We start from the raw sequence: 22283 nt of genomic DNA, 5'->3' as shown, positions 1-22283 counted from the left end.
TTTAATGCACAAACAATTTGCTTTTCTTTCAAAAACAAGGACATTTCTACGTGACCCCAAACGTTTAAACAGTAGTGTATATACAGTGAAGGGAAGTAATTGATACACTGCCGATTTTGCAGGTTTTCCTAATTGCAAAGCATGTAGAGGTCTTATACTTATGTCATGCAATAAAATGCTAATTAATGACTTAATCATACAATGTGATTTTCTGGATTTTTGTTTTCGATTCCGTCTCTCACAGTTGAAGTGTACAGACCTCTACATGCTTTGTAAATAGGAAAACCTGCAAAATATCAAATACTTGTTCTCCCCACTGTACATATTCCTATTAATTGAACAAGTAAACTTTTAGTACAATAGGTGTGGTGTGTGTTTAGTGCAGATGTATTGGAGGAGCTATTTAATCTCACTCAATCCTACAAAGTTATCCTGTCCTCTGATGACCATGCTGAACTGGTCCTGCTGTTGGGCCCTGTGGCGTGGAGGTGGGCCAGGGGGGCTTCTTCTCTGGTCTGGTAGAGGTGGTGGTCTGGTGCGGGGTAGTAGTCTGGGCCCGGTCCAGCCTGGCTGAGCTGATGTAGGTGGTGATGCTCTGGTGGTGGGTGGGGCCTGTGGGGTATGCCGGTCTGGTGGGGCATTGAGGGGGCCTGGGCCTCCTTGGTGGTGCAGTGTTCTGTTGGGGTCTCTGCGGGCGGATGGCCAGAGTAGTGGTTTACGGTGTGGTGCTGGGGTACACAGAGCCTGTGTACTAGGAGGGGTGTGTGTGGGGGGGGGGCAGTGAGCTTCTGTCTGTAGTATTTGTCCCCATTTGAGCCTCCTTGTTAACTGGGGGTAAAGGTTGGTCAGTTTGGGGGAGTTGTGGGTGAGGGTTGGTCAGTTGGGCTGTTCTCTGTGCTGCAGCACCCTCTTGATGACAGACAACTCATTTGCCATCTCCTTCTTTACCTGCACTAGCTCTCTCCTCATGGTGGCCTTTACCTCAAGCGCTGTGGGAAGGCTCTCTCTCAGCTCCTGGACAGAGTTCTTCAGCTGTGTCCTGTAATGGTTGATCTGGTCCTGTAGAAGTGCTGTGTCTGGGTTGGAGGTGGTGTAGCTTGGGTGCTGCTCAACAGGATAGACCTGTTGTGTGGGTCTGGGCCTGGGTTCCTGCTGTTGGAGTGCCTGAGGTGACGTGAGAGGTCAGAGTGCTGTTCTTGTCCTTTTTGGTTTCCGTTATCTTTCCTAGGGTGAGGAAGTCCTGTACCAAAGAGCTGAGTGTAGCCTCACTGCCCTGGACCATGACAGTGCCGTTCTGGTACATGTTTCCCATCAGAAACCTATTTTCCTGGTCCTTTTCGTTGTATAGCTGAAATGCCTGGTCTGGTCTGTGTAAAATAACAGGTTTGTAACAGTCCATTTGTGTGAGCAGTCGGCAAACAAAGTTTCCGGGTTCTCCCTCAGAATTCTGTTTTTAAAATGGATTCTTCCCTTCTCTGATTTCTGCTGTAATTTCTTTTTTTAAAGGTAGGAAAGTCTCTCAGTCTCTGCTGCTGGTGCTGCTAGCTGCATTATAGTGACCATGTTGCTATGGTTACCACCAGTTAGAGCTGGATGTAAATTAGCTGACAAATTTTATTTGGCTAGCTAGCACAATTAGGATTGGTCTTTTAACTCACTCTGTCAATCTATTCCTCCTTTGTTGATCTTTAGTTTGATTACCTATCTCACTCTTACCAACAAGAAAGCTATAACAAGTCAGGAGCTGTTATTCTGATCTCTCTCTCTCTCCTTACCCTTCCCATATGCTAATATTTAATTAGTATACAATGTTTAAGATGAAAACGTGCACATAAAATTGTATGATAATTCGGGAGTCCTCTCCTTATTATGAGACAGACCCTCAACGCCTGAGAAATACAGACATACTCTCCTTAGATTGCAATATAATGTTTACATCAATAACACCACAGAAAATGCATTCAATACACCCAGATTGGCCATCTGGCAATTCAGGCAAAGACCAGATAGGAACCACTTTTTAGTTGGGTGGTCTTTTCCGAAATTGACACACAAAAGAAATGTGTTTTATACAGTACCAGTCAAAAGTTTGGACATACCACTTCTTTATTTTCTACATAGTGGAATGGTAGTGAATACATCAAAACTATGAAATAACACATATGGAATAATGTAGTAACCAAGAAATTGTTAAACAAATTAAAATATATTTTATTTTTGGTTGCGTCAAAGTAGCCTCCCTTTGGACTCTTGGCATTCTCTTAACCAGCTTTACCTGGAATGCTTGGCTCAGTGCTAAAGATGTCACTACAGACCCTGGTTTGATTCCAGGCTGTATGGCGGTCGGGAGTACAGTGCTGGGCTATTTAGCTGAAGAATCCCAGGGTTCAATTCAGTGAAAATAAAAATGTCATTGATTTATCAAGAACAGTCCCCATGCTTGTCTCAGAGCAGCGCAAAACAGTGCTAAAATAGTTGTAGACTATTACTTCAAATCCAATTGCTTCTATCTTCAATATGCTCTTGAAATAAATAAGACTTTCACCACTTTTAACAGCACATTAAACAAAACTAGTGAGACTCATGTTGCCTACGGTAGGCCTACAGTATATGACGTGAATCTCCTTCAATAATTACATACAGAGGATTGGAGGATATTTTTGTAATTCAGTGATTTTTATTCCTGTTGTAATTTGTTATGTAAATAAATCAAATAAATAAACACTAGGCTATTTAGCCAAAGTATCAAAATACAGAGAGGTGTTGGTAAAGGTATATTGTCCTTTTTCGATTGTGCAAACCCACAGTTTCATCAGCTGTCTGGATGACTGGTCTCAGATGATCCCGCAGGTGACAAAGATGGATGTGGAGGTCATGGACTGGCATGGTTACACCTGGACTGCAGTTGTGAGGCCGGTTGGACGTACTGCCAAATTCTCCAAAACAATGTTGGAGATGGATTAAATTATCTAGCAACAGCTCTGGTGGATATTCCTGCAGTCAGCATGCCAATTGTACACTCCTTCAAAACTTGAGACATCTGTGGCATTGTGTTGCGTGACAAAACTGCCCATTTCAGTCTTTTATTGTCCCCAGCACAAGATGCCCATGTGTAATGATCATGCTGTTTAATCAGCTTTTTGATATGCCACACCTGCCAGGTGGATGGATTATTTTGGCAAATAAGAAATACTCTAACAGGAATGTGAACTACTTTGTGGCTTTTGGTTTATATGGAACATTTCTGGGTTCTTTTATATTGAGCTTATGAAACCAACACTTCACACATTGCGTTTGTATTTTTGTTAAGTATATAATGAGCCTTTTGCTGATCAGCGGGCAACGGCCGGCGGGTTATGCAAACTCACATTCAAATGGGCACCGGCCATTGCGAGGGCATACAGTGGCTTGCGATAGTATTCACCCCCCCTGGAATTTTTCCTATTTAGTTGCCTTACAACCTGGAATTAAAATAGATTTTTTTGGAGGTATGTATCATTTGATTTAAACAGCATGCCTACCACTTTTAAGATGCAAAATATTTTTTCTTGTGATACAAAAAACAAATAAGACAAAAAAATGGAAAACTTGAGCTTGCATAACTATTCACCCCCCCCCCCCAATCAATACTTTGTAGAGCCATATTTTGCAACAAATACAGCTGCAAGTCTCTTGGGGTATGTCTCTATAAGCTTGGCACATCTAGCCACTGGGATTTTTGCCCATTCTTCAAGGCAAAACTGCTCCAGCTCCTTGAAGTTGGATGGGTTCTGCTGGTGTACAGCAATATTTAAGTCATACCACAGATTCTCAATTGGATTGGCATCTGGGCTTTGACTAGGCCATTCCAAGACATTAAAATATTTCCCCTTAAATTACCCGAGTGTTGCTTTAGCAGTATGCTTAGGGTCATTGTCCTGCTGGAAGGAGAACCTCTGTCCCAGTCAAATCTCTGGAAGACTGAAACAGGTTTCCCTCAAGAATTTCCCTGTATCCCTGCCATCCTTCATTCCTTCAATTCTGACCGGTTTCCCAGTCCCCGCCGATGACAAACATCCCCACAACATCATGCTGTCACCACCATGCTTCACTGTGGGGATGGTGTTCTATGGATAATGAGAAGTGTTGGGATTGCACCAGACATAGCATTTTCCTTGATGGGCAAAAAGCTACATTTGAGTCTCATCTGATCACATTACCTTCTTCCATATGTTTGGGGAGTCTCCCACATGCCTTTTGGCAAACATCAAATGTGTTTGCTTATTTTTTTCTTTAAGCAATTGCTTTTTTCTGTCCACTCTTCCGTAAAGCCCAGCACTGTGGAGTGTACGGCTTAAAGTGGTCCAATCTCCGCTGTGTATCTTTGGAGATCCATCAGGGTTATCTTTGATCTCTTTGTTGCCTCTTTGATTAATGTCGTCCTTGCCTGGTCCGTAAGTTTTGGTGGGTAGCCCTCTCTTGGCAGGTTTGTTGTGGTGCCATATTCTTTACATTTTTTTATAATGGATTTAATGGTGCTCCATGGGATTTTCAAAGTTTTGTTTATCGTTTTTTATAACCCAACCCTGACCTGTACTTCTCCACAACTTTGTCCCTGACCTGTTTGAGAAGATCCTTGAGCTTCATGGTGCTGCTAGCTTGGTGGTGCCCCTTGCTTAGTGGTATTGCAGACTCTGGGGCCTTTCAGAACAGGTGTATATATACTGAGATCATGTCACACTTAGATTGCACACAGGTGGACTTTATTTAACTAATTATGTGACTTCTGAAGGTAATTGGTTGATCAAGATCTTATTTAGGGGCTTCATAGCAAAGAGGTTAAATACGTATGCACGCACATTTCTTTGGACTATTTTGTGTATGTCCATTACATGAAATCCAAATAAAATCCATTTAAATTACAGAATGTAATGCAACAAAATAGGAAAATCGCCAAGAGGGATGAATACTTTTGCAAGACACTGTAACTGAGTGTTTGTCACTCATCCGATTGAGTTTATTGCAAATGCAAAACTTTCAGTGTTCATGTTCGAGTTATACCATTAAATCCTTTCTAATTACGTCACAATTATATCTCTTTCTCTCCTTTCTCCCTTCCTCCCCTTTTCCCCTCTATCTCTACAGCAGCAGATGGTGAGGAGGAGACGACTTCAGCAGGTGGGATATTTCTACACTTGGTATCTTGTGTTCCCCTCGTGTGTGTGTGTGTGTTTTACCTATCAGCAGTAAAATCCTATGACATGTCATGTATCCTTTCAACCACTGTCTTACACTTTCAATCCCCCCCCACACACACACAGTGCAGTAACACCAACTCCCATTCAAGGTAATATATCATGTGCTCCAACAAGACACACACACAGAACCATGTAGATTTCAAGACCTTATCCCACCCTTCTCCTTCCTCGTTGACAGCTGTGACTCCTGCTGCATTGATTGATTGATCAGTCAGCACTCTTAGGTTGACTGATCTCCAATTGTCTTTCTTTTTTTGTTAACTTCTCTTTTTACCCCTTTTTTCGCAAGCTTAGATCATCACTTTTAGTGCCTCTCTTTCTTTTCATTGAACCAATCAGAGACGTCTGCTGTTCTCCATTGCAACAGCAAATTTCACCTAACAAAAATCTAAACAAGTCAACAACATTTGATCACGCAAATATGAATGAAATAATTAAAATCATGTTATCCTTTTTCTTAGTGAGCGATCTGTAATTGAGCCAAGGCGATAGTAGTGATTCTTCCATTAGATAACCTTTTCAGAGTCCTCATCTATAAAAAAGCCTCAATAGGCATTCTACATATTTTTCTAACATGTAAATAGTTATGAATCAGGGTAGTTAGTTAGTGGATATCTTGCCATCCCTGTAGCAAGTTCCTATCTTAGCTTAGCTCTGGTTAGTGTACTTCCAGAAACACTCTTCCCCAAGGAGCTGGCTAATGATATTTAATTCACTTACGATTAGCATACGGTGCACAGCAGGGTTAAGATCAGCATAGTGGATTATCATAAAAGCCCTCAGAAAGCATGTTTAGCAATCACATGCAATTTCCAGCTAACCTGAAAGTAAGGAGCGTCTCAGAAAAAACTTTTTAGAAGCTCTGTATGAATTTCATGGAACAGTTTAACAAAAGGAAGGATAACTGAAATATTCTTTGGCATTTTAGATGGAAAAGCAACATGAATATCACACGATCTTATATGAAGTCATTTTTTTTCAATCGCTAACATGCATTGGTCAAAACTCTTCATACAGTCAGCAAAACAGAAGTGTATGTGGACCAAATGGTGAATAATTTTTCATTGCTTTCACACAAAATGCATTCAATGACCACATTCTCTGAAATCCATGAACTCTTTTCTCATTCATACTCCAAGACCTGCAAAACTATATACACTGCTCAAAAAAATAAAGGGAACACTTAAACAACACAATGTAACTCCAAGTCAATCACCCTTCTGTGAAATCAAACTGTCCACTTAGGAAGCAACACTGATTGACAATACATTTCACATGCTGTTCTGCAAATGGAATAGACAACAGGTGGAAATTATAGACAATTAGCAAGACACCCCCAATAAAGGAGTGGTTCTGCAGGTGGGGACCACAGACCACTTCTCAGTTCCTATGCTTCCTGGCTGATGTTTTGGTCACTTTTGAATGCTGGCGGTGCTTTCACTCTAGTGGTAGCATGAGATGGAGTCTACAACCCACACAAGTGGCTCAGGTAGTGCAACTCATCCAGGATGGAACATCAATGCGAGCTGTGGCAAGAAGGTTTGCTGTGTCTGTCAGCGTAGTGTCCAGAGCATGGAGGCTCTACCAGGAGACAGGCCAGTACATCAGGAGACGTGGAGGAGGCCGTAGGAGGGCAACAACCCAGCAGCAGGACCGCTACCTCCGCCTTTGTGCTTGGAGGAGCACTGCAAGAGCCCTGCAAAATGACCTCCAGCAGGCCACAAATGTGCATGTGTCTGCTCAAACGGTCAGAAACAGACTGTATGAGGGCCCGATGTCCACAGGTGGGGGTTATGCTAACAGCCCAAAACCGTGCAGGATGTTTGGCATTTGCCAGAGAACACCAAGATTGGCAAATCCGCCACTGTGCTCTTCACAGATGGAAGCAGGTTCACAATTAGCACGTGGCAGAGTCTGGAGATGCCGTGGAGAACGTTCTGCTGCCTGCAACATCCTCCAGCATGACCGGTTTGGCGGTGGGTCAGTCATGGTGTGGGGTGACATTTTTTGGGGGGCCGCACAGCCCTCCATGTCCTTGCGAGAGGTAGCCTGACTGCCATTAGGTACCGAGATGAGATCCTCAGACCCCTTGTGAGACCATATGCTGGTGCGGTTGGCCCTGGGTTCCTCCTAATGCAAGACAATGCTAGACCTCATGTGACTGGAGTGTGTCAGCAGTTCCTGCAAGAGGAAGGCATTGATGTTATGGACTGGCCCGCCCGTTCTCCAGACCTGAATTCAATTGAGCACATCTGGGACATCATGTCTCACTCCATCCACCAACGCCACATTGCACCACAGACTGTCCAGGAGTTGGCGGATGCTTTAGTCCAGGTCTGGGAGGAGATCCCTCAGGAGACTATCCGCCACCTCATCAGGAGCATGCCCAGGCGTTGTAGGGAGGTCATACAGGCACGTGGAGGCCACACACACTACTGAGCCTCATTTTGACTTGTTTTAAGGACATTACATCAAAGTTGGATCAGCCTGTAGTGTGGTTTTCCACTTTAATTTTGAGTGTGACTCCAAATCCAGACCTCCACGGGTTGATACATTTGTAAAGACCTCCACAGGTTGTAAAGAACAAAGTATTTAATAAGAATATTTAATTCATTCAGATCTAGGATGTGTTATTTTAGTGTTCCATGTTTTAGTGCACATGTTTTCAAATGCTAACATACGGTTTACAAAACTTTTAAAAACACATACAAAACAGTGATGGCAAATGTCATGCATTTCTGCAATAACCAGATTGAAACATATAGAAAAGTGGCCACAATTATTGGCCATGTTGTAAAGAGAGACCGGTTTAAGGGTGCAACTAAATCTGCAGCGTTCAACAGTAGTACGAATTCTCCGGCAAAACCACAGGTGAGATGTGCATCCTTCAATGATAATTTAACTATTCATTACAGTACAATACAGTATGTTCACATTTTTACATGTACTGACATTTTGAAATGTATTTATTCTTTTGTGATTTTCAGTAGGATCCAAAGGTTGCTCCCACAGGAGGGCGAGGCAGAATATTATCAGATGCCCAGGAAATTGCCATTGTTGACATGGTAATTGGCAACAATGCAATAAAACTGCGGGAAATTCGGGACAGAGTGCTGGCAGACGATATCACTTTTGTGAATGTGAATACAGTCAGCACAACGACAATTTCCAGAGTCCTAGAGAAACACAAATAAGGATGAAGCAGTTGTACACTGTACCCTTTGAGAGAAACGGTGAATGTGTGAAAGAGCTCCGGTATCAATATGTCGAGGTACGATGTCTGTTCAATAACCAAACAGGGTACATACACAGCTATGCATAATGTAAAGTACTATAAAACTGTGGATTTACTATATTTTAGAGACTAATGGAGAAGGAAGCCAGACAAACTGCATGTACGTTCATCTTTGTGGATGAAGCTGGATTCAATCAAGCAAAAACACGCCACAGGGGAAGAAATGTGATTGGACAGAGAGCAACCATGTATGTCCCATGCTAGAGAGGAGCTAACGTCACAATGTGTGCAGCGCTGTCCAATGATGGTTTGCTGTTACACAAACCACTCATTGGCCCCCACAATACAGAGGCTCATTTATTTTCTGGATGACCTGCATAATTGACTTGTGCCATCGGAGGAGAGAGGGGCATGAAACTCCCCTACCTTTGTTGTCGTGTGAGATAATGTGGCATTCCACCACTCTGCTGCAGTCACACACTGGTTTGCTGCACATCCCAGGATGTCAGTACTATTCTTTTTGTTTCAACTTTTTATTTTTCACAAGTAAATTACTATATGCAAAGATATAGAAAAAAAGGCTATTGAAGCAAATTGGTGTTTTTCTGATTAATTCTTGCTACATATACTTTAGTACAGTCAATAAAGTGAAAAGGTGTTATTCTAATTTTACAATGAAATACTGATTTATGTTAAAAAAAATACAAAAAAATCTATCTTCAAAGAGAAACGTTCATCATTTATGTAATATTCCCTTTTAGTGTTTTTAGGTCAGTGTTATGAGTGACAATGTATGCTTTCTCAGTGGGAGTTGTTGCCAGTGTTATGGTCAAACAAGCTTGTTTTGAGACATGTATGAAGTGTTTTGGTTTTGGAGGTGAGATTAACTGTTTGGCCAAGATGCATGTTGGTAATGCAAGACTGTGAAGAGTTTTGAAAAAGTTGCTTCAGTATTGACCGATGCTTGTTTGCAATTGAAAAAAACCTGTAATGTGATAACATATGACAAAATATAAAAGCAACATGTGATAACATGAAACTACACATGTGAAAACATTTGAGAATGTGAAAACATGATCTCATGTGAAATAAATGTGACATCAGGATGCACATTTTTTTACATGTGATACCATGAAACTAAACATAATAAAATGTGAAAGGTTTTCAACTGCAAAACTGCAAATGCAATTCCACATGTAAGAGTTAGGTTTTCACATTAAAGTTTTTTGCATGTGAAAATGCACATCTGCAATTCACATGTGAGGTGAAAATGGTTTTTTCTCCTCACATGTGAAAAGGTTGTGTCAACACATGGTTTCACATGTGAACAACTGACCTCTCTTTTGTTTTTGCTTGTGAAAATATATCATCTCAACATGTGAAAACAGCTATTTCACATTTTGAAAATCAGATTTTCACACGTGAAACTGCACATTGCACATGTTTTTTTTTAAAGGAAAGTAATGGCATGGTATGGGGGTTTTAAGGTAAGTGGTACAGTGCTCAGCCAAAATAGTGTAAACATATTTAATCAATATTTAATCAATAAAGCCTCTAGATGTGGAATACACTGATCTTTCTGCTGTGCCACAAAGTCTGTAGCATTCTCAGAAGTTCCCTGCAGATTCATTACCTTTAATACATCTCTGCACTTAGCAAAATAGTGCCATCTGCACTGCTATTTTAGTTTCAGCAATTTGTATAGTTGCCTAATGTTGGTTGGGCATATTATTCTGTGTTAATGTTACTCCTGAATCACTATGATAAATATAATAGTTGTTCTTGAGTGTTTTTTTTAACAAAGTTGATATTTACTTTGAAGTCCAAGGGTAGGAATACAGGTGTAATCAGTTATTGACACAGACATGGTGGTGTAGCAGGAAGCTCTGAATGCTGTGAACCAAGAGGTTGTAACATCAAATCCCAGGTGAGGACATATTCAATAATAAACACTTACAATGTAATCAAGTGTGTCAAATACGTGAGTTGAAAAGACTGCATGAAGTTCTGGGGACATCCTGATGACTCATTTTTGTTTGCAGGGCATCACCTGTGAAATCTCATGTGCAAACGATCCACGTGTGAAGTGTTACAAAACCACATGGTTTCACAGTGAAAGTGAAATCACATGATTTTCCACATGTGAAATCATGTGTTGTTTCGGTAAGGGTTGAGCGAGTTCATGGGACAACTTTGGGTATACAGGATAGATAGATGATCCTATGTATCGTTGGGGATAAATTCCATTTCACTTATAGTCCGTTTTATTTGGAATTGTTTAATTGGAATGGAAATGAATTCCTGAATCCATGCATTTAGATGGATTTGACATATTCAACTGTGGCCAACACACTGCTTTGCTGGCTCTATTAAAAAACAGCATTTATATATTCATGTTCTTGTCCTGTGTAAGTCTACTCAATCCCATCTCCTTCTTGACATGGTTAAATTGATTTTCCTCTTTCTTGTTCAAGTATACGGTTTAACTTAATCTGGGACTGTTCATATTTCTGACATTGTTGTTTGATATTTTTTAGGGATAAAGCCTCTGTTTTTTTTCCATGGCAAAATAAATATTCTCCTTGTGGCATTTCATATCACAAGCTCTTTGAGTTTGCGAATGAAAAAATGTTGTTTTTTTTGCAATTTGTTATGTCTTATTTGGAGGATGAAACTGGAATGGCAACCAGCTTTGTGTGGCTTGTTTTAGAAATATATTTTGAAATTGGTTCCATTTTCAGTTAACCGAAAGAGAGAGCTTGTAATCTCGATAAAGGGAAATATATATATATTTTTAACAAGGGATGAGCCATTCTTACTAATCTACTGGAGAACATGTTTGGGTTTAACCTCTTAGGGATAATGCGGGATTGAGTTCCTGTGCAGGAACATAAATCCGTGAAATTTCAGAGAGCCACCTGTAGTACTCAATAAAACTCAAACTTTCATTAAAACACACATGCAAGGTACTCAATTAAAGCTACACTCGTTGTGAATCTAGCCAACATGTCAGATTTGTAAAATGCTTTTCGGTGAAAGCATGAGAAGCTATTATCTGATAGCATGCACCCCCGAAATACCTGAACGAGACCGAAACAAAAGATTTAGCGGTAGCCGGCGCTACCCAAAACGCAGAAATAAAATATAAAACATTCATTACCTTTGACAAGCTTCTTTGTTGGCACTCCTATAAGTCCCATAAACATCAAAATTGGGTCTTTTTCCCGATTAAATCCGTCATTGTATACCCCAAATGTCATTTTATGAAGGCCGGTCTGATCCAGGAAAATTCACCTTTACAAGACGCAACGTCACTTTTTAAAATTACAAAAGTTGCCTATAAACTTTTACAAATCACTTCAAACTACTTTTGTAAACCAACTTTAGGTATTAATAAACGTTAATAATCTATCAAATTGATCATGGGGTGATCTGTATTCGATAGCAGCAAGTCTTGAAATCATCGTCCATGTTTTCACTTTCATAACTTCCTCCGGTGCGCCCCAAGACAGGAAGTGCCTATACGTCATCTCACCAAGGATAAACCAGCCATGAAATGCCAGTACTGGTGACATCGTGTGGAAGCTGTAGGCATTGTAATGGGATCCTCATTTATTTTCTATCGCCTTAGACAATACATTTTTACTCCTAAACTAGTTCTGTTATAGCCACAGACACGATTTAACCAGTTGTAGAGACTTCAGAGTGTTTTCTATACACACATACTTATCATATGTATATACTATATTCCTGGCATGAGTAGCAGGACTTTGAAATGTTGCGCGATTTTTTACAAAAAGCTGCGAAAATTCGCATCATCCCTTGAATTGCATGACCTCTAAAGACACACTAAGTGTCCCATACAATATGGGGATCTGCTCTACCTATGTTATGCAGGAAAAAATATGTTCTAAAATCCTTTCTGTTATAAAACAGCTTTCATCTAGCAGGCTTTGAAAAAATATCCAATATCCTTGCACACATTTAAATTCTGTCAGAGTAATATGTGACCAATAATAATTTTTGGTGACAGCGCGAAGGACACAAGAAAGTAATCAAGACAACTAGCTTGATTAAGCCTCCTCCATGTATATCTCACTAAGTCTGGATTTTGAAGCTTCCATATGTCCATGATATTCATAATTACCCTAAGAGGGTGGTAGTTTGTCGTGTGATTGTCTTTACGATCCATTGGTGTACTTAACCATTTTATTAATATTTATGGATAGAATACAAGTTTGTTATTAAGGCACATGAAAATGCACGTTCCAGAAGGCAATTCTGCGGGGAAAAAAAATGTTTTAAGTTCAAATGCCACTCCCGTGAAGTAGTGACGTGCGACATCTGCCTAGGTTTCCTGAAACGAGTCACATTTAAACTTTAGATCTAAATAAAGTTTTATTCCAGGACATCCCCTTTTGCACCAGTGTTGCTGTTCCACCACTTAGGATGTTTTACAAAATGTGGAAAAGGTGTGGAGAGAGAAAGGTATAGCGTAGACAACACATATCAACACAGTTGAAGCCTCACAGCAAAGTTTAAAGCTGTATGGCAAATAGAAATCCAAAATGAATGCTATTAAGAGAGAGATAACTATTGTAAATTACTTTGTGTACATAAAAGGTATATAGTGTGTATAAGCTGGAAGTAAAAGCCAAAGTGTTGTTGATCAATGGCTCAAACGTTTCGGGTAGCCTTCCACAAGCTTCCCACAATAAATTGGGTGAATTTTGGCCCATTTCCTCCTGACAGAGCTGGTGTAACTGAGTCAGGTTTGTAGGTCTCCTTGCTCGGCACATACTTTTTCAGCTCAGCCGACAAATGTTCTACAGGATTGCGGTCAGGGCTTTGTGATGGCCACTCCAATACCTTGACTTTGTTGTCCTTAAGCCATTTTGCCTTTTGCCACAACTTTGGCAGTATACTTGGGGTCATTGGCCATTTGGAAGACCCAGTTGCGACCAAGCTTTAAAGCTGATCTACACCCTAAAAATAAAATAATGATCAACATGTCTGACCCCATGGAAAAGTACTGGTTTAATATGTACTTTCTTAAACCAGTTACTGTTGGCTTTACCAACTTAATTTAACCTACGATTAGAGTGAACAAGTGTTAATTTACCAGCCGCGAGCAGGCGGATTCAACCAACCCTGGTGACCATAGGCCTAACCGATTGTGGAGCAATATTGAATCCTTTACAGGTTATATCTTATCGTAACCTTCTTAATCTAGTCAATAATAATCTCTATCAATACTATTTGTTCTGATTCACATCCGCTAGGAGAGTATCCACAATATAACAATGTTCAGACTTCCTGTAACGGAGACACATGGAGTCAGGAAGCAGTTGCAGCAGCTGGGGAGTTTAATATAAATGACCATGTAACAATCCAAAAACAAGGAATTTGTCTTAACATAGAAAAATGCCTGATGGAAATAACAACATAGTGCTATATATAGAGGGAGTAATCAGTGATGTTAAAAGTCTCAGGTGTGCCTGATGATGAGGTGCAGGTGCGCGTAATAAAGGGTCCCAGGACTGGAGGTTAGTAAACCAGTGATGTCGAACGCTGGAGGGGAGAAGCAAGAGTAGACTGACACTTCCATACATTCATCTTAGATCAAAAAGAATAGGCCTAATACCAAACCATTCATTTAACATTTTAATGCCAGTGCAATCATGTAAAACAGTCTGCCTATAATCACTCGTTTTCGTTTGCATAGTTCAAGAGTCCAGATGCAGTGAAACATATGCTATACCAAAACTAGTTTATAGGACTGTAAGGGCACCTTGAACATTATGTTTGGTTCAAGGTCTAGTAGCCTGATGGAGCCAAAAAGGAACAACAGTTATTTTCAAAAAGTTGATAAAAAAAACAGTGGTAATGTGCATTGTGGCATAGTGCTTTGTATTGGGAACTAGCTTAGCAAGACACAATCACTCACAGCCACATAGTAACCTTTGAGTTCCTGTTGAGCTGGTTGTTTATGTACAGCTTATATAATACTAAGGGCAAATTCTGGTTCTCTGCTCTATGTTTTTGAAAATTGGATAAAGGATACGACGTCTATCTTTTATTTCATGGGGGAGTTGTTTGTTGATAGAGAATGGTGTGTCCTTCAACTCCCTACCCCTTTTCAACACAGCCACCTCCATCTTGTAATGCGACAGTCTAGCAACAGTGGGTCAGGGTTTCTAGGGAACTCTTCGGCTAAAATGATGCTCCCTTTGGAAACCAATCTTATCTACCTGTTCTTTGGTCATTTTAAGGTTAAGTTTCATGAAATCCTTCATTTTTTATTCGGTTGCCAGATAGTTCTCATCTTCATTCTCTTTAACTCCCATAATGACAATATTTTTTACTCATGCTTCTGCATTTTAAATAGCTCCACTTTCATTTTTGTGTTATCACTCAGGAGTGTCTCCGTCGTTGATTGTAGGTCGTCTACTGTCGCTTTCAAACTTTGGTTTTCAGACCTAATTTCTTCCATTATTTTGTTGCTGTAATTCATTCCTACCTTGAGGACCTCAATGTCCTCCATTACTCCGAGTAATAGATCAAGCATTTGTAGCCGTATGTTCATGCTTGCCAGCAATGCATTGTCCTTTTTAGACATTGTTATAACCACCTCCTCTTCCATTGTTTTGTTTGATTGTTTGGAAGGACGTTTCTCCTCCTCTGTTTTTTGCTGGATGAAATAATCCGTCTTGGTCACTTTGATTTATTCGATTGATGTTCAAGCATATCAAAATGATGATCTATAAAACATTTTCTATGTTATCCAGAAGCTACATTCTTACATTTGAAGATATATTCATGGGACAAGTTGTTCCTACCATGCCGCTACCTGCCACATCATTTCCCCCCTAATTCCACAAAAAAATGGCATATGAATCTACCTAGAACCCTCTGTGTCTCTTTGTTGTTTCTTTTCTTCCCGTACTTTCTTTCGTTTGAGAAATGTGCTAGACGGATTTCCATGCAGTCATATGAGTTTGACAGGCTTCGTTCCATTCCATTACGAGCTGGGAAAACAGGACTTATGAATTGCCAATAATAAGTGAATCAGTGAATGCCTTACTATCTTATGGAGAGACCTATGCCAGCGAACGTTCATTGACCACCCCAGTCTGGAACAGTTCACCCGATTGGCTCAGGCCTTATTTGGTCTGATTGGCTCAGATTGAAGGAACAGGAAGTACTTTCCATGGCATTTAGTCTGATCTTACTGCTCTTCCCTTCTCTTCCTCTTCTGTCAACGTCTTGAGAGGTGAACTTTGTCTTGACCCCCCTGGGAGATACATTTGACACGCCGGAGTCTCAAACCATTCCATCTTACGTCTTTGAAGATCCTTTATACTGTCTGATTTTGGAAGCGCATTTGGCTGTCATTGTCAAATGTCAACGTGTCTGATCCATTCTGTCATGACAGGGTGCAAGAACACATAAAAATAGAAAGGTAAAGAGAAAAGGACTTACTAAAAACATCAAGGGATGTAGCCTGCTGAGGAGGCTGCTGTCCCTTTGTGGATCCATGCCAGTTGCTATCAGGGTGCAGTAACCATGAGCTTGTGAACCAAGGAAACCAACAGGCTGAAGAAGCAGTGTTAAATAAATGGAAGTGACATAATCAGGGCAACGTTATATCCCTCTACCAGCTCACCAAGTATACGTATAGAGCAGATGCTCTCTATTGGAAAATCGTAATTGACCACTCATGAATGCATGCACGTGGCAAAGACACAAATGACATTGTATTGCTTATGGTCTGTAAATTGCTTATGTTTGTAAATTGACTATGTGGTGATGCTGAAAAAAAAATGTTTCGCCCACACCACAGATGGCTATATCGGTCCGCTAATACAGGACTAGTAAAGGCACAGTGCACTATTTTTGTGATTTTTTTTGTTGCATGTAAATCTAGGTGGGGCAAATATCAGTGGGATACATGCCAGCAAAGTCAGCCACTACTTTATCTTTGTAAATATACAATCCCTTCGGCACCAGAATGAGCTAAAACCTGCACTGTAGGATTTAGGGGTTTTACTGTACCCGACATAAAAAAATGTCAACCTTTGGTGATTGATCTAAGAGGAAAAAGGACACTTTTGTCTGTTTAACCACTGGTCAGGTTTTCACATTGATTGATTGGGCTCTCTTTGCAGCCCGAAAGGAAACTGCGGCGCCCGTGCAGGCCGTAAATGCGGCCCACATCAATCACAGCCCATGGGCTAGCTCATACAAGACTACAGCGCCTGGCATTTACACAGCAAAGCCCCCAACCTCTTATCAACACACACACTAACAGCAAAGAGAACAATGTCGTAGGACAAAGACTTTCATCAGGTTGACGTCTCAAAGGACCCTGTGCAAATATAGACAGACACTTCTCTCCGTCTCTCTTTTACCTCTTTCTCTCCGATGTGGCGGCACTTTGAGAAGGGATGCATTCTCTATTAGAGAGGCTGCCAGTGTTCCTTTGTGCCGTTATAGATCGTCACGTCAAAACAGTTGTGACACCTGTCACCCTCTCCCCCTCAGAGAGCGGGCCCTTTGTGAAAGCTATTATACTTTCCTCTGTTCAACTAATTAGCCACCAGTCTCATTATTACTGATCCAGGGCTGAGGCGGAATGGGCTTGACTGTGTTACCCTCATTTGAAACTCATATCCAATGGCGGGCCTCTGCATTGGAAAGGCTAATTCTCCCCTGGATTTAGATGATATCGTGGCAGGTCCAGCTCTCGGCTTTTGGAGACCCTAAGTGATATTCGGTTGGGGGGCCCCCCACCTTGCAGGAAACATTTTAATGGCCCACCTCTTGACGGCGGAAAGAATTTCAATTCTACACATGTAGTGTAGAGTAGAGAAAATGTTGCATTTTTAAAGGCCCAGCGCAGTAAAAAACATGATTTTGCTTATATACAGGGCCTTCAGAAAGTATTCATACCCCTTTAGTTATTCACTCATCCGTGCCTTCAGAAAGTATTCATACCACTTTAGTTATTCACTCATCTACACACAGTACCACACAATGACAAAAGGAAAACATGTTTTTAGAGGAAAAAACAATTCAGATTCATTGAAAGTAAAGAAATATCTTCTCCATTTGCCAACCAGTATACCAGCAATATGAGAGAAGTTTTGGAATGGATCTCTCTCCATGCTCACTCCATGTCGACTTCTGTTTCACTCCTGAGAGAAAAAGACAGTTGATAACTTCAACCGGATGCTGGACACCGGTTGCTCGATAGAAGTGGTGCATGACAGGGACGTAGTGAACACCATTTCTTCAGCCGGTTAGAGGGGTTTTTGAGATCCACACCAATTGGTTAAATTATCCTTCCATGCATGTATATACCATCGCTACCATTACCTCGAGAAAGGATAGATCAGAACAACAATTCAGTTCAGTTAATTTCTGATTCAAGAAATTCAGGCAAGTATTCAATCATTCTAGGGTTACATCAAGCAGTTTAGTCTCCTCAACTTACTCAATTGCCACATTATTCATTACAATTTGTTTTATTTAACCTTTATTTAACCAGGAAGGGCTCATTGAGATTAAAATCTATTTTTCAAGAGTGCCCTGGCCAAGATAGGCTGCACCAAGTCAATTAAAAAAATGTACAGACAACATGAAAAACTACAAGTAATCTAGTAAAAACCATTGAATTAACAAGAGTATAAAACAGCAAATTAAAAACATTGACAGGTCAGTGAATCAGCCTCAAAATCCTTCATCAGTGATTTCCAGTTTAAAAGTATTTTGTGAGGTGTCCAAGACGATGGCGCAGAGTACATAAAATCCCTTTTACCAAATTCAGTTCGGACATTTGGAACAGTGAGCAGGATAAAGTCCAGCGAACGAAGAAAGTACACACAGTAAACACAAAATGGCTTTGTAAATAAAAGTATGCCAGTGACTGAGCCTACGAGTGACTAGAGAAGGCCAGCCAACCCTGGTATACAAAGTACAGTGGTACGTAAGGGTTTTGCAGTTTAAAATAAATCTCAAAGTGCCATGGTAAAGTGCCATGGTGTCAATTGACCTTTAACACTGAATGGAAGCATTCATATATAGTGCTAAATGGCATATATTATTATTATTATATTATAAAATATCCCCATAGTCTATTAAAGGTATAAATGTAGCTGATACTAGCCTCCTTCTGGCTTCAAAAGAAAAACAGGCCTTATTCCTAAAATAAAATCACAATTTCAGGCTCAATTATGTTGTAAGTTGTTGAATATGCAATTTAAAAGAGAGGCCATCATCAATTAAAATTCCAAGATATTTATATGAGGTTACAACCTCAATCTCCTTGCCCTGATAGGTGAAAGGTTCAGAGGTCTATTTCTTGCATTGGAAAACACCATTAGTTTAGTTTTGTCTGTATTGAGGATAAGCTTCAATTGACACAAGGTATGTTGAACAGTATAAAAAGCAGTTTGCATGTTCTGGAAAGCTTTTGTAATAGACGAGGCACAACAGTAAATAACAGTATCATCAGCATAAAAATGAAGTTGTGCATTTTGGACATTTTTGTCTAAATAATTTATATAAATAGTGAATAAGAGAGGACCAAGTACAGAGCCTTGGGGCACACCATTCAAGACAGACAATTTAACAGACATATGCCCATCAAATTGAGTGCACTGAGTTCTATCAGACAGATAGTTAGCAAAACATGCAACTGCATGCTCCGAAAGACCTACACTTGACAATCTCTGCCTTAGTATAGCATGATCAACTGTATCAAAAGCTTTAGAGTGATCAATAAAAAGTGAGGCACAGTTCTGTTTGTTATCAATGGCTTCAGTGATAAACATAAGATGACACTACTTTCCACTTTCTTCTAGATGAGATCCTAATAAACACTTTTGCCACCAACTGATGCCCAATCTTTATAATTACCAAACCAGAAATTGTCAGTCTAAATGGTATACCTTTGCAGCTTGTCAACACTGTCTTGTACATTGTCAAAAAGGTGAGTTTCTGAAATGCAATGCATGCTACATACTCATTAGATGTCCAGAGATGCCTGACTAAATTTTTGTGGAAAATTGGGTCCGTGTTTCTAAGGGTTGAAGAACACCCTCTGTGTTCTATTGTACAGGTTAATCTCGATCCACAATATGCCAGAGGATGTAAAGCCATAACACACAGAGAGTTTTCACATTTTCAGCAGCAGACTATGATCGATCATGTCAAAAGCTGCACTGAAGTCAAACAAAACAGCTCCCACAATCTTCTTACTATAAATGTCTTTCAGCCAATCATCTGTCATTTGTGTCAGTGCCGTACATGTTGAGAACCCTTCCCTATAAGTGTGCTGAAAGTCAATTGCTAATTTGTTTAATGTGAAATTGCATATTACCTGGTCAAACCATTTTTTATACCCAAAGTTTACTGATGGTCGGTCGGTAGCAGGCTGATTGGTCGGCTGTTTGAACCAGTGAAGGGAGCTTTGCTAATCTTGGGACGCTGAATGACTTTTGTTTCCCTTCAGGCCTGATGGCATAAACTTTTCTACAGGCTTTGATTGAAGAGATGGCAAATAGGAGTGACAATATAGTACACTACCATCCACAGTAATTTTCCATCCAAGTACCAGGTGGTTTGTCATTATTGATAGACAACAATATATTTTTTCACCTATTCTGATATCTGATTGGAAGTCGACTTCACAGCAATACTAATGGTCAGCAACAACAATCCAAACAACTCAGATGCATGTGAAGTATCTCTAAAATATACAGAATTACTGCCCACTACACGTGTCTTTCATAACAATATGATAATTTATGCACACATATGAAGGTTCAGAGTTATTTTTTGTCATGTTTAAATGTGCTAATCTTACCAATGAAAGCAACATTAAAGTATTTGGCAATATCAGAAGGTTTTATAATGAAAGAGGCATCTGATTCAATGAAGGATGGAGCAGAGATAGCTTTTTGCCAAAAATTTGATTTAAGTTGCTCCAAAGCATTTTACTATTGTCCTTTATATAATTTACTGGGAAGCTTATCAGGGGTAGACAGTGATATTTACATTTGAGCTGATGTGCAGGGTGAACTTCTCACAATGAGCTTCCTACTAGGGAAAACTGTCTCAGTGCTAAGAGTGTAATTCAGGTTTATAGGCACATGATTACTGCTGAAAATAGCTGTCATATTGACAGTGGTATTCAGAGGAGTTAGAGGAACATAAATTGGGTTGCTTACATTGACCATACTACCATCTCTACGGGAGTTGATATGCTTTCAATGTCTTCCTGTATGTTGCTGATTATGAAACGTAGGACTGGAGCACAATACACGCAGGCCGTCAGGCTCTAAACCATCTCATAAAAAAATATCTGATCTTGTAGATTGTTATTTCGGAACGTATTTAGGAATCATTAAAAATTGCCTTGGAGAGCTTTTTTTTATTTATTTTTTGAACAAAAAATACATTGGTTTGATTAATCCTGAAGGTTGCCAATCAGTTGTTCAATCCATTAAATATTGGAAAGGGAGAAAACTATAATAGTAAAGGTTGACCAATAGTCCTATAAATACACCCTCATCCCAGTGATGTAAAGTAGTTCATTAAAAATACTTTAAAGTACTACTTAAGAAGTGTTTTGGGGTATCTCTACTTTACTTTACTATTTATAATTTTTGACACGTTGTACTTTTACTTCAATACATTCCTAAAGAAAATAATGTACTTTTTACATTTTCCCTGACACCCAAAAGTACTTGATACATTTTGAATACTTAGCAGAACAGGAAAATGGTCCTACTCACACACTTATCAAGAGAGCATACCTGGTCATTCCTACTGATGATCTGGTGGACTCAATAACCACACATTCTTCAGTTGTAAATTATGTTTGAGTGGTGCAGTTTGCCCCCATCTAACAGTAAATAAGAAAACGGTGCCGTCTGGTTTGCATAATATAAGGAATTTGAAATGATTTATACTTCATACTATTGAAACCTAGGTGTATTTTAAACCACACACTTTTAGACGTTTTACTCAAGTAGTATTTCACTGGGTGACTTTGACATTTATTCGAGTCATTTTCTATTAAGGTATCTTTTCTTTTTTAAGTGTGACAATTGGGTACTTTTCCACCACTGCCTAATCCTTGCTGATCATGGAACTGATATGGCAACTGTCCAGTCGTAGTAAACTATATGCCAGGCTCCAGGATTAAACTGCCTGGCTTGGTTTGCGTTCCATGATGATTCCATGAAGTGGAACATGTACATGTCCCAAATGATTGAGCAACTTGTAATACGTTAAATATCCCCACTATTGCTTGCACTCTCAGGATCCATATTAATTCATATTTAACATTATACCTTTTTTTTAAGAAGAGAAATCTGGACTGAGATCTAAACTTTATATAGTGCAAAGATTACATTTAGCCAGACTGCACGGATTTGGCTTGTCATCTCATTGATTTGTGTCTCCAAAATTAATCCCTGCAAATTACTAGGCCAAACAGTTTAAATTCTGCATAACGGCACATAACTTCATATACTTAACAGTGGGCACACATATCTTATCTGTCATCCCTCTGCAACTGGATCTTGGACTTCCTGACGGGCCGCCACCAGGTGGTAAGGGCAGACAACACATCTGCCATGCTGATCCTCAAAACCAGGGCCCCTCAGGGATGCATGCTTAATCCCCTCCTGTACTCCCTGTTCACCCATGACTGCATGGCCAAGCACGACTCCATCACAATCATTAAGTTTGCTGACGACACAACAGTGGTAGGCCTGATCACCAACAAAGATGAGACAGCC

The 22283-nt window shown here is 40.0% G+C and overlaps 1 protein-coding gene across 3 annotated transcripts in view; it reads left to right on the top strand.

Moving 5' to 3' along the window:
• Positions 1-22283, top strand: part of LOC118358027 (EGF-like repeat and discoidin I-like domain-containing protein 3) — a 264375-nt gene that overhangs the window by 81453 nt on the left and 160639 nt on the right. For 2 of the 3 annotated variants that reach the window (XM_035735395.2, XM_035735397.2), the window contains one exon: positions 5125-5157. In XM_035735395.2, coding sequence (XP_035591288.1) covers positions 5125-5157 — 33 coding nt within the window. The remainder of the gene's footprint in view (positions 1-5124; positions 5158-22283) is intronic. The other variant, XM_035735396.2, reaches the window with a different exon arrangement.

The sequence above is a fragment of the Oncorhynchus keta genome, chromosome 25 (genome assembly GCF_023373465.1).
Source record: "Oncorhynchus keta strain PuntledgeMale-10-30-2019 chromosome 25, Oket_V2, whole genome shotgun sequence".
Classification (NCBI taxonomy): Eukaryota; Metazoa; Chordata; class Actinopteri; order Salmoniformes; family Salmonidae; genus Oncorhynchus; species Oncorhynchus keta.
The sequence above is the reverse complement of the archived record's forward strand: the minus strand, read 5'-3'. Positions and strand labels throughout refer to the sequence as shown.